At 42.7% G+C, this 13,072-nt stretch overlaps 1 protein-coding gene across 2 annotated transcripts in view; it reads right to left on the reverse strand.

The window, feature by feature from the left end:
• MYO16 (myosin XVI) overlaps nt 1–13,072 on the reverse strand; it is a 616,506-nt gene that overhangs the window by 143,383 nt on the left and 460,051 nt on the right. For both annotated transcript variants that reach the window (XM_058742988.1, XM_058742979.1), the window contains exons 24-25: nt 5,485–5,560; nt 230–405 (exon numbers count right to left, since the gene is read on the reverse strand). In XM_058742988.1, coding sequence (XP_058598971.1) covers nt 230–405; nt 5,485–5,560 — 252 coding nt within the window. The remainder of the gene's footprint in view (nt 1–229; nt 406–5,484; nt 5,561–13,072) is intronic.

The raw sequence follows: 13,072 nt of genomic DNA on the forward strand, positions 1-13,072 counted from the left end.
ACCAATACAATTACTAACGCTCTACTTGCTATCGAACTTTCCCTCTGCTGGACTCTCCCATCATGTTTCCTCTGTCTGCTGGTTCTATGTCAGGCAGGCAACCTGTCTTTCATTTTAAAAATCAAATGATTTATTTCCATCAGTTTTCAAGACTGCATTAAAAAAAAGAAGAAATAAACATACTGAGCAAACTTCAAAACAACCAAACAAGAATCATAGAAACTCCTACCTTACTAAGTTCTAGATAATTCCGGTTTTCTCCAATAACTGAAGAAGCCGTCATCTTCTTACTGAGCAGGGCACATTTATGTCCTCTGAACTTAAAAGAAGGATAGGAAGATACGAGGGATCCTGTCTGTGACAGTTTCGACTGGAACAAGTGATTGATCACGACATTTTCACTGGCTAGGAAATAAATAAAAGCATATCATGAGTGGCATTAAAATCAGTATTTTTTTAAAAAAATTTGTTAACGTTTGTTTTTGAGACAGAGAGAGACAGAGCGTGAGTGGGAGAGGGGCGCAGAGAGAGGGAGACACAGAATCCAAAGCAGGCTCCAGGCTCTGAGCTGTCAGCACAGAGCCCCACGCGGGGCTCGAACTCACGGGCCGTGAGATCATGACCTGAGCCGAAGCCGGACGCCCAACCGACTGAGCCCCCCAGGGGCCCCCAAATCAGCATTTACATGAGCAGTAAACACCCCAGTGCTGCTGCCACTACAACTTTCCAAGTGCAAGATGTCACTGAGGGCGTCTGTCTTCCCCTTTGCCCCTATTTTGTTTTCCCCACCGTTCATCGTAACACTTGATGAATTCTGATCTTCCTCTTGCCCTTGGCCAGGAGTCTTAATCCCGGGTCTCCTGTCCTGTACTTGAGCACCTGGCCCTTGGTTCTCTAACTGAGCAACACTCGCTGCTCTCGTAGCCGTGGGAGCCACACCTCACCTTCTAGGGTCTCCGGGCCTTCGGTGCCCTTGGCCAAGTCCTGAAGACCTGTGGCTTCGGCCAGCCGCTCCCCATCCCCAGAAACACACTTCCTCAGATGTAACCCGTCTCCGGGTGGTATTTAAACACCTGTGGGAGACCCTGTCTCATTTGGTTGTACCAGGTGTCAGGGGAAAGAAATGCCCTCTTTTTTCTGATCCAGTTAAGCTACACATGTAAAAAGCTGATATATTTCAGATGTTACGTTATACAAATTCTAATACATTTTGGCTACAAATTGGAATAGCACAGTGAAAACTGTATGCGGCGATTGGAAATCTAGAAGGCACGTTTCTCATGTCCCCTATGTCTGTATGTAGATAATCCTCACGCTTCAGTTTCCTTTTCTACAAAGTGACCATCACATACCCACCTTGAGGATTATACAGGATTAAAGTGTGAAATAATGTGCATATCATTTGGGATCCTGCTTACCTATCAGCTAGTGAGCAGTGGTCAGTGGCAAAGCAGTGTTCCTAACTTTTCCACATCCAGATTATTCTGCTTGCTCAGGCTAACATACTTAGTGGCAATTCGTACAAAGGAAAGTCACCACATTAATAAACAGGGAACCAGGGAGAAGTGTCAGAGAGGAGGGAGAAACAATTATGGAATGCAGGAAGCAAAAAGGGGCTCTGTGGTACTGGATGAAAATTAGAGCTCTCAGGATAAATTCATGATTGTTAAAAAATTTTTTAAAAATGTTTATTTTTGAGAGAGACAGAGACAGAATGTGAGTGCGTTAGGGGGAGAGAGAGAGGGAGACACAGAATCCGAAGCAGGCTCCAGGCTCTGAGCTGTCAGCACAGGGCCCAATGTGGGGCTCGAACTCAGCAGCCGTGAGATCATGACCTGAGCCAAAGTCGGACGTTCAACCAACTGAGTCACCCAGGCACCCCAAAATTCATGATTTTTAATATAGGGCTGCATCTCTGTCTGTTACCTGTATATCTTTAATTGTCTAGTTCAGAAGGGGCCTAAAAGCAAGGACAATCCAGTAGCAATGAGCTCACAAGCCCCCAGCCTTCAGTGTTCCTTAATACCATTCTTCTCTATGATAAACCTAAGCGTGTCAGGCACACAGCTGATTCTGAGGCGTAGAAGATGATCCCAGAACATTTTGGAAGACAGGACTATAAGACAGTGCTAATAAAGATCATGAGAACCTGAAAAAGAACGTAGGGGCTGGCTTGAGGGGATTCTCACTGGCCATGTCTTGAGCAATTTTAGCATCAAAATAAAGATAGTCATAGACTGTGATTCATTGAATGAAAAAGAATCCATGAGTCCATACTGATAGCAGTCTAATTCATCAATGAATGACCAAGGGGAGATCGTGCAGTTAAATGTTACTATTGATGGGAAAATTGGTGGGGGGAGCAGAAAATCACAATAGCGCGACCATAAGAGGCATCATTGATTTAGGCAAGAATCATTCCTGCACCCCAGCCAGCGGATGACGGTCTGACAATATTTCCTTGCCTCACCTCCCTCACAAGCTACTTATCAACTACAGAGTAAAACAGCAGCTTTCAATTACGGAAGCCGGAAGGATGCCCCCTTAACAAGGCCGTGCCACCAGTAGGGTCTCAGACTGTCACTGTGTTCTCCAAACAGGAGGGGCTGAGGACCCTCCAGCACCTCTGTGGGGTTCCCACCGAGCAGGGACGGGCTGACACCCACGTGAGGAAACTGCAAATAAATCCAGATTGAGGGACAGCCTTCAAAATAACTGGCCTTTAGGTTTTAAATGTTAGTCACGAAAGAAGAAGAAAAGCAGAGAAAATGTCCCCGATGAAAGAAGACAGGAGGGAAATGGCACTCAGTGCAGTGACTGGCCTTGAACTGGGGGGAAATCATTGTGAAAGACATGGCAGGGGTAAGCGACACAGAGATAGGAACTGGGGGTTAGACATTAGGATCGTGTCAAGGTTCAGAACTCTGATAGTACCGATGTTTTGTAACCTACTGTCCTTGATCTCAGGATGCATACCAAGGTGTGTCGGCAGAAAGATGCCTGTGGCTTACTCTCAAATGGTTCAGAAAATACATGTACACACACACGCACACACACATGCACAGGCACACAGAGGGAAGGGACGGGGGAGTAGAAGACAGGGTGGGAAGATGGGAGAAGATAGAGGAAGAGAAATGAAGAGAAGAAAGTAAATCTGGGGAAGGACATTTGGGTGTTCTTGGTACTAATTTTGTAATTTTAAACTTGAAATCGTTTCAACATCACCAGTTTACGTTGGACTGGGAAGCATCCCCTGCAGGGGTCTACAGACATTATCACATCGAGTGTCTTCCTGCCAGCAAATCGGGATGAGCTAACTTTGGTGTGCCGTTTATGAGCAGGTTTGTGGAGACGCTCAGAGGTAAAAGACACAATAGCTGTTGACCAGGTATCACACAAACAAAGGTATGTTTGTTCAGATCCCGCAACAGACCCTACCACCTTCCCCACGTGTGAGCTTTTTGATAATATGAAGACTGAATTAGATACTACAAACAAAGTACCTTGCAAGGTACTCGAAAATAAAAAAAAAATTAAAAAAAACCCCAGTATCTATAAATTACACTTGCTTTTAACAATTACTTACGACATCAAAACATTTTACAGATTAATAAAATACTATCATAACCATGCCTCTTTTGTTTACATGATAGAATAGGTGAGCAATCATGGCCTGTAGGTCAAATCTGGCTCGTGGCCTGTTTTTGTAAACAAAGTTTTACTGGAACGCAGACCTGTCCAATTGTGCTGTCTACACCTGCTCCCTCATTATAACAGCAGAGTTGAGTAGTTGCAACAGAGACCTACAGCTTGCAAAGCCTAAAGTGTTTATTCTCTTGTCCTTTATAGAAAACATCTCCCATTTACCTATAACAAGACACTGTAAATTTCATCCTCTTGTTCAGACGTACCTGCAGCTGAAGGCACTTGGAATAAAACAAGACTTACTTCCTTTTTCTTGGAGCTTATTAGCAAGTGTACACAAAAGAATGACTTTAAAATATAGGGACGGTGTTAAGATAAGCAGATAATCACAATATCATTAACCACCAGGGGCGCCCGGGTGGCTCAGTCAGTTGAGCCTCCGAATTCAGCTCAGGTCATGATCTCACAGTTGTGAGTCTGAGCCTCCGGTGGGGCTCTGTGCTGATCGCTCAGAGCCTGAAGCCTGCTTCTCATTCTTCTGTCTCCCCCTCTCTCTGCCCCTTCCCTGCTCATCCTCAGTGTCTGTCTCTCAATAATAAATAAATGTTAAAAAAAAAAACAAAAATAATTTGGTATCACTAGCCACCACATTCTCTTTCAAAATATATATTCTATTGCCTGAAATACAAAAATAAAGAAGGCACGGCACCAACTTCAAAAAACACGCTATAGATTAGATCTTCAAAAAGATATATGACTTGAAAGGTCATTTATTTATATGACTCCAAATGGAAGTTGACATCATTAAAAACTTGAAGGAATATATTTGCAATGATAATTAGTAGGGTCAACTATTTCAATTCTTTCTTTCTACATGATACTCTTCCAATCTCACGCTTTCCCCACCGGTCTCTGTTTCAGGAGAGCTCGGTAAGCAAAGGTCTGAGAGACAAGCAGAGTAATTCCCTGTGAAAAACTACATTGTGCATCCGCTCTGCTTGATTGGAGTAAGTATGTGCCTCAAACCAGCGGTGACATGGATGTCTTGTTTCCAGCTCAGAGGCACTTAACTATCTCATGAAGGTCTATCGTTCTCAGGGACCCTGTTCATTTAGAGCAACTTACAGCAAAAAAGAGGATATATTTTGATCCACTGAACAGGTTGTTTGGAAAATGAGAAGCCCTGCAGAACTGCTAATAAGAAAAGAATTGCTAGAGGAGGCAGAAGATACATACTGGTTCACACAAACGCACCACATGTAAATGCCATATAGTAACTTACACGTTGCATAGAAACATACATGCGCCTAAAGTGCTAAGATTCACTGAGTAGAGGGGCCTGTAAATTTTCACTGATACATGCATCCACGCACATATGTGTGTGTATATAAATTTGTACACTCCCTCTGCTCCGTGGGCTTTAATTCTTTATAACTGAAAGTACGTAAGAATAAAATACCACCCTTAGGTGTGCTCCAGAGTCATCTTAAGTAATGGAATTCACCCTGCTGTGGCCTAAATAATTTTGGAAGCTGTATTCATCTTCATTAGTCGTCACAAAAGAGCTTTTTTATATTCATATCGCTAGAGTGGTAAAGGTATTTTATATTTCTATCTGTTAAAAGCTTTGTTAAATTATGGTTTCTACTAGACTCCAAATTAAATTGTAGCCAATGTCCAGTGTGGCAAGATCCATTCTTTAATATTCTGGGTTTTAGGATGTAAGAGATATTTCAATTATTCCGTAGCTGGTGGCATATTACCAAGGACAATGTTCAGAGACGGAGAGACGGAGAAATAAAGAATGTGTGGCATTTTAACCATAGGGGGAAAACTTACTTTTCATTACAAATAGAAGATTCTGTGAAAGGGAGTCTTTATTTTTTTCAATTGCTCCGACAATTTCATACGTTACCTATAATAAAAGAAAATGGCATAGTTACTAATGTTTAAACATGGCCACCAAAATAATTTCCTTTAAAGAATAATTTGACTCAAAGGATGTTTTCAATTATTCATTAGAGAGGCGTGTCAGGTCTTCAAGTTCACGTTACACACAAGTTCAAAGCTCCCATCCAGGTGCCGTCTTTCTGCACATGAAAAAAGGGACACCCCTCCTGCTCTAATTTTCCAACTCCCCCTTCTGACTGCGAGTTCAAGAGAACATGGTGGTGGCTCCCATTCATGCAGGCCCCCTTTATTCTCGAGGACCCTACCCTACTCAGAAAACTCACTAAACCAGGAAGGAGGACTCCGCCATGCCTGGGGAAGGAGGAGTGATTTCGGTTTGATAAATTCAATGGTCTCTTTATTGAAAAGGTCATTTTGGATCATTTAAACACTTAATCTGAAGTCTTTAAAATCAAGAAAACATGGGGCACCTGGCTGGCCAGGTCAGTAGAGCACGAGACTCTAGATCTCTGGATTGTGAGTTCGAGCCCCATGTTGGATGTAGACATTATTCAAAAATAAAGTCTCTTAAAAAAAATGAAGAAAACGTAATGATTCTGAATTAAACATATAAACACAGACCCTCCCCCCTGCCCACACACACACACACACACACACACTAGACTACCTGATTTTCTCTAACAACATTCCTTGCCGTTTTTGCTCCTGTTCTGGCCTTGTTTTGTAATGGCCATTTCTACATCCTGCAGTAAAATTCCTGCCGTACCTTAAGGGTAGTTACTATAGACTGTTCAGCTCTGTCTGCCCCCCATACTTAGCAAAATGCCCTGTCCATTGGGCACATTTATTTATTTGTTTTTGTTTCAAGTTTTTATTTAAATTCACCTTAGTTAACACACAGTGTAGTATCGGTTTCCGGAGTAGAAGTGATTCATCAATTCATCAGTGATTCATCACATCCATACGACACCCAGTGCTCACCCAACAGGTGCCCTCCTTAGTGCCCATCCCCCATCTAGCCCATCCCCCACCCACCTTCCCTCCAGCAACCCTCGGTTTGTTCTCTACAGTTAATAGTTTCTTATGGTTTGCCTCCCTTTTTTTTCTCTTCCTCCCCCTACGTTCATCTGTTTTGTTTCTTAAATTCCACATATGAGTGAAATCATAGGATATTTGTCTTTCTCTGACTGATCTATTTCACTTAGCATAACACTCTAGCTCCATCCATGTCATTGCAAATGGCAAGATTTGAGAAGATATTTTCAAATGACATACCTGATAAGGGGTTAGTATCCAAAATCTATAAATAATTTTTCAAACTCAACATCCAAATAATAAACAATCCAGTTAAGAAATGGGCAGAAGACATGAATAGACATTTTTCCAAAGAAGACATCCAGATGGCCAACAGACACGTGAAAAGATGCTCAACATCACGGACCATCAGGGAAATACAAATCAAAATTATGATAAGATACCACCTCACACCTGTGAGAATGGCTAAAATTAACAACTCAGGCAACAACAGATGTTGGCGAGGATACAGAGAAAGAGGATCTCTTTTGCATTGTTGGTGGGAATGCAAACTGATGCAGTCACTCTGGAAAACAGTATGGAAGCTCCTCAAAAAGTTAAAGATAAGGGTGCCTGGGTGGCTCAGTTGATTAAGTTCAGGTCATGATCTCACGGTTCATGAGTTCAAGCCCCATGTCAGGCTCTGTGCTGACAGCTCAGAGCCTGGAGCCTGCTTCAGATACTGTGTCTCTCTCTGCCCCTGCCCCGCTCACGTTCTGTCTCTCTGTCTCTGTCTGTCTCAAAAATAAATATTAAAAAAAATTTTTAAGTTAAAAATAGAACTACCCTACGATCCAGGATGGGACACATTTATTTATTTTTTATTTTTTATTTTTTTAAACATTTATTTATTTTTGAGACAGAGAGAGACAGAGCATGAACAGGGGAGGGTCAGAGAGAGGGAGACACAGAATCTGAAACAGGCTCCAGGCTCTGAGCTGTCAGCACAGAGCCCGACGCGGGGCTCGAACTCACAGCCCTCACGGACCGCGAGATCATGACCTGAGCTGAAGTCGGCCGCTTAACCGACTGAGCCACCCAGGCGCCCCCAGGATGGGACACATTTAATAAATATTTGGTGAAATGAACAAAAAGGTTGTGTTATATTATGACCAACTATAGCAAAACACGGTGCTGTCCATTTCATTCAAGATTGTGCTGTTGAGTCTTTCATTTTCACAAGATCATGTGCTTTGGAAAGTTTTCACGAATGGCCCCGGGATGTGGAGACATGGAGAAAAAGATAAAGGCCTCCTGTTAAAACTAAAGTTCAAAATTTCTCAGTTGGGAGACTCCAGTTGGTCAAGTTCCCTGGAAAACAACATCTAGTACACACATCCAAGTACAAATAAATGCTCAGCGAGGGCAGTCTGACGCTCGTAGGAAGCGTGGGGTTTAGCACAACTTCATACTTTGTGTAACATTAGCAAATCTTGAATTACTTTGTGCTAATTATTTTGTGACGATGTCACTCTCAGGGTCTTTCTTCGTGTATGAAATAATACTCTGAAGGGCACTCCAAGTCTGAGAGCGTCTGACTAGGGTTGGTTGACCACCATATGGACAGGGTTTCCGTGTACAGCTCAACACAAGTATTAGACACTTCCCACAACAGCATATTCCTTTATCATCACAATATAATAATGCAAATGACTGAGAACACATAACGTAAAATTGGCATTAATGGAGTGTTAACGCATCGTTCTAAACAATATTTTTTTCTGGGTCCCAAATCTGGAACGAAATACTTCCTCAAGAAGCCCTTGCATACTTGAGGAGAAAATCAAATGAGACTCCCTCCTGAACCCTGGAGGTGATTAGCAGCACATTATTGGGGGGGACTCAATGTTTCTAGTTTTCAGTGGATGGATCCAAGAAGTATACACACCCAACAAACACATAGGTGAGGGTTTAATTTTTTTTTTTTAATCTCAACAATAAAATACAACCAGATTCCAAATTTGGTCTCTTAACCATGACAATTTCTTTACGTCAGTGACATTTAGTATTGGCTTTGTCAAAGGCAATCTGAAAATCTAAATAAATGATACCCACTCATGCCCATTTATCACGTCCATATATAACCTGCTACAAACAGCTTAAAATATTTCTGACTTAAGCTTTTAATTTTGAGATACTTGCAGATCCCCATGCGGTTGTAAGAAATAAAACAGATCCTGTAGACCTCTCACCCAGTTTCCTCCAATGGTGACATCTTGCAGAACTATCACAACCAGGGTAGTGGCATTAATGCAATGACATTAATGCAGGACATTTACCTCAGCGCACAGATCCCACGTGCTGCCCATTTATGGCACACACCTCCCCCAAATCTGTTGAACATGTTGGTATGAGTCTGCTTCTGGGCCCTTTACTCTGTTTCATTGATCTGTGTGTCAATCCCCCCACCACTGTCTTGATTACTGAAGTTTTATAATAAGACACTAAATGGATGAATTCTTCCCCAATTATTCTTTATAAAAATTGTGTAACCTATTCTAATTTAGTCACCATTCCATATAAACTTCAGAATAACACTGCCTATCTCTATCTCTATGCCTCGACAAATTTTTGCTATGATTTTGATCGGCATTGCATTAAACCTGGGTTGCGATTTGGGGAGAAGGGTTACTATGTTGACTACTATGTAAGTTACTATGTAACTTACATACTATGTATGTTACTATGTAAGACTACTGCCCATACTGTCTTCTAAGCCATGAACATGATGCGCCTCCTTCTATGCAGCTCTCTGGGTTCTTTCATCAGTGTTTTGTGGGTTTCAGCAAACATATCGTCTGCATGCTTTGTTAGATTTATACCTCTTCACATTTTTTAATGAGCGATTGTAACTGTTATTGTATTTTTAATTTCAGTGCTCCTTATTAGAATATAAAAGTACAATTGATTATTTTGTGTTTATGCTGTATCCTGTGACCTTGCTGAACTCACTTATCGGTTCTATAAGGCTTTTTTCCTTTTTTAGTAGATTCCTTGGGATTTCATACACAGACAACCACATCATCTATAAAGAGGGACAGAGTTATTTCTTCCTTTCCAATATATCTGCCTTTTCTTTCATTTCTTGCCTTACTGCACTTGCTAGGACTTCCAGCATTGTGTTTAATAACAGTGGTGAGAACAGGCATCCCTCCTTTCTTTCTGATCTTGTGAGCAAAACACTCAGCTTTTCACCATCAAATACTATGTTAACTGTAGGATATTCGTAGATGCTCTTTATCAAATTGAGGTTGTGTGTCCTCTATCCCTATTTTCTGAGTGTTTTTATCATGAATGAATGCTGAATTGCCAAATGCTTTTTCTGCATCAAATTGATATGATCATGTGACTCTTCTCTTGTTTAGCCTATTAACATGGTGGGTTATCTTGATCGATTTCAAATATCAGACCAGCTTTGCATCTCCAGAAAAAGAAACAAATTATTCACAGTGGATCATTCTTTTCATACATTGTTACTTGAAGTTGTTAATAATAATAGTCTTTTTGCATATGTGTTCATGAGGGATACTGGTCTTCAGTTTCCTGTGTCTGTGTGGGTGTGGGTGTGGTTGTGTGTACTGTCTTTGTCTGGGTTTAGTACTGGCCACTACTAGCTTCATAAGATGAACTTAGAAGTGCTCTCTCTTCTATTTTCTAGATAAGACTATGTAGTTACTGTTAATTTTCCTTTAAACGTTTGGTAGAATTCTCCTGTGAAACCACCAGGGATTCCAACTTTCCTTTGGGGAAGATTTAAATTACAAATTCATTTCCTTGATGCTTATGGGGACATTCAGTGATCTCTTGCACCGGGTCAACTGAGGTGGTTTGTGCTTTTTGAGAAATTGGTCCATTTCATCTAAGTCGTTTGTGACAGTTGGGTGTCGTATCCCTTCTGATCTTTCTGATGTCTGCAGGGTGTGGTGACATTTCTGATACATTGCAGCTTGTGCCTTTTCTCCTTTTTCTTTGTCATTCTTTCTACAGTCTTGCCATTATTTTGGTTATCTTCAAACAACCAGCTAGCTCTTTGTTTCATTGATTTCCTTTAACTTGTTTCAATTTCATTGATCCCTGGTCTTGTTACTGCCTTCTCTTTGCTTGCTTTGGGTTTACTTTGCTCTCACTTCTCCAGGTTCTTGAGATAGGAGCTTAGATCACTAAGACTTTCCTCTTCTCTCACATGTGCATTTAGTGATATAAATTTTCCTCTCGGCAATGTTCCTGCCGTGTCTCACACAGTCGGTACGTAGTGCATATTTTCATTTTCATTCAGTTCAGCACATTTTTTTCCATTACCTGGAGACTTCCTTTTTGATCCATGGATTATACAGAAGGGCACTGTTTGGCTTCCAAGTATTTGGAAATTCTCGTGGCATCTTTCTGGTATTGGTTTTTTAGTTTGGTTCCGTCGTGGGAGGTAAGCCCACTCTATATAATTCCATTCTTTCTGAACTTCTTTATTTTTTATTTACGACCCTGCGTGTGGTCTTTCTTGATATGTGTTCTGTTGGAACTTAAAAAGCAGGCATATGCTGCTCTCATCGTCATAAATGTTCTGTAAACGAGTAGAACCTGTTGGCTGACTGTGCTGCTGAGTTCTTCTCTGTCCTTGTGGAGATCCTACGTAGATGTCCGGGCACGTGTCCAGAGCAGGGCGTCAAAGTCTCTAGCTTAAACTTCTGTTTCAGCTGGCTTCCTTTCATGCCACTCAACAGCCTTGTTCCTGCCACGTGGGAGAAGTCAGGCTCTCCATTCAACCACCTCTGACAAAGAAGAGGAGGGCACTCTCGTCACTGCTGGGCAGAGAGGTGCTCTGGTCTCCTATGCCCCTCGTCCTCCCTCCTTGGCTTCAGGGTGAGCAGGTGGGAGGGGCTGGCATGCCCTTTCACTGCTTCCTACGTGGGCTCCACCGAGGGGGTTTGGGAGAAGGGAGCTGTGGCCAGATTAGCTCTGGGTGGTGGCAAAAGTCCCGGCCCCCGACAAGGCCTCCTCTGACATCCCCCTCCAGTAGGGAGGTGGAGGGATAACACAAATTCAGAAACTTAGCACAATACTAACATCTGACCTATGCCTAGCCACCTCAGAATTGCATGCCCTACAAGGAAACTGTATTTTAACAAATGTAACTAAATGGCTGTGTTTTTTTGCTTTAAAAAAAAATCAAAGAAAACAAGGTGGTCACAATGAAAAATATATAATCGAGACTAAAACAACACACATTTACTTTACTTTTGTCCTAAATGGACGCGAGAATGTGAAGTTAATTTTGAGAACAAATGGAATATAAGAACAATGATCACTCACATCGGATCCTAATCAAGCCTCACCATCTGCAGGAAGACGTCCATGTCATCGAACAGTATCTCTGATCAATCCTCACTGTCTACAGGAAGATGTCCACCTCGCCCAACAAGATCACCAGTCGGTATTCACCATCTGCAGGAAGATATCCATCTCACCCGATGAGATCTCCAATCAATCCTCACCATCTACAGGAAGACGTTCACCGCATCCAACGAGATCCCTGATCAATCCTCACCGTCTACAGGAAGACGTCCACCTCACCCGATGAGATCCCGATCAATCCTCACCGTCTACAGGAAGACGTCCACGTCATCCAACAATATCTCTGATCAATCCTCACTGTCTACAGGAAGACGTCCACCTCACCCGATGAGATCCCGATCAATCCTCACCATCTACAGGAAGACGTCCACCTCATCCAACGAGATCCCCGATCAATCCTCACCGTCTGCAGGAAGACATCCATCTCACCCGATGAGATCTTCAATCAATCCTCACTGTCTACAGGAAGACGTTCACCTCATCCAACGAGATCCCCGATCAATCCTCACCGTCTACAGGAAGACGTTCACCTCATCCAACGAGATCTCCGATCAATCCTCACCATCTGCAGGAAGACGTGCACTTTGCCCAAGGAGATCCCCGATCAATCTTCACCGTCTACAGGAAGACGTCCCCCTCATCCAGCAAGATCTTCCCACATGTGACACATTTTCTTTGCACCATCCTCCTTTCGGCCACACTGCTGCCAAATCCCTCCCTTGGCACCCATCCTGCCTTTCCCTTTAGCAAACTCTCCAGCTCCTCCAGCTGCCAACGGCCAGTCTGGTGCCCAGGCCCGACGCCTGGCATGCTGCAGGGGAGAAAGCCACAGTCTTCCAGGACAGCATGCCTGCTGAGTTCCAGCTTCCACAAGTCACGACGCCTGGAGGGTAAGCAGGTCAAGATGCTGGGCCTTCACGACTTTTCGTCTATAGAACACGGACGGTAACGTCAACCTCTCTCTGCGTCCTTCTCCATCTCTGTCTGGCTCTCTCAAGGTGATTTTGAAGACAAGTGAAAGAGGTTGTTTGCACTTAGCTTTGTACCATATCTATGGTTTTCTAGTCAACACCCCCCATACCTGCTTCTAATG

This window comes from Neofelis nebulosa, chromosome 1 (genome assembly GCF_028018385.1).
Source record: "Neofelis nebulosa isolate mNeoNeb1 chromosome 1, mNeoNeb1.pri, whole genome shotgun sequence".
Classification (NCBI taxonomy): Eukaryota; Metazoa; Chordata; class Mammalia; order Carnivora; family Felidae; genus Neofelis; species Neofelis nebulosa.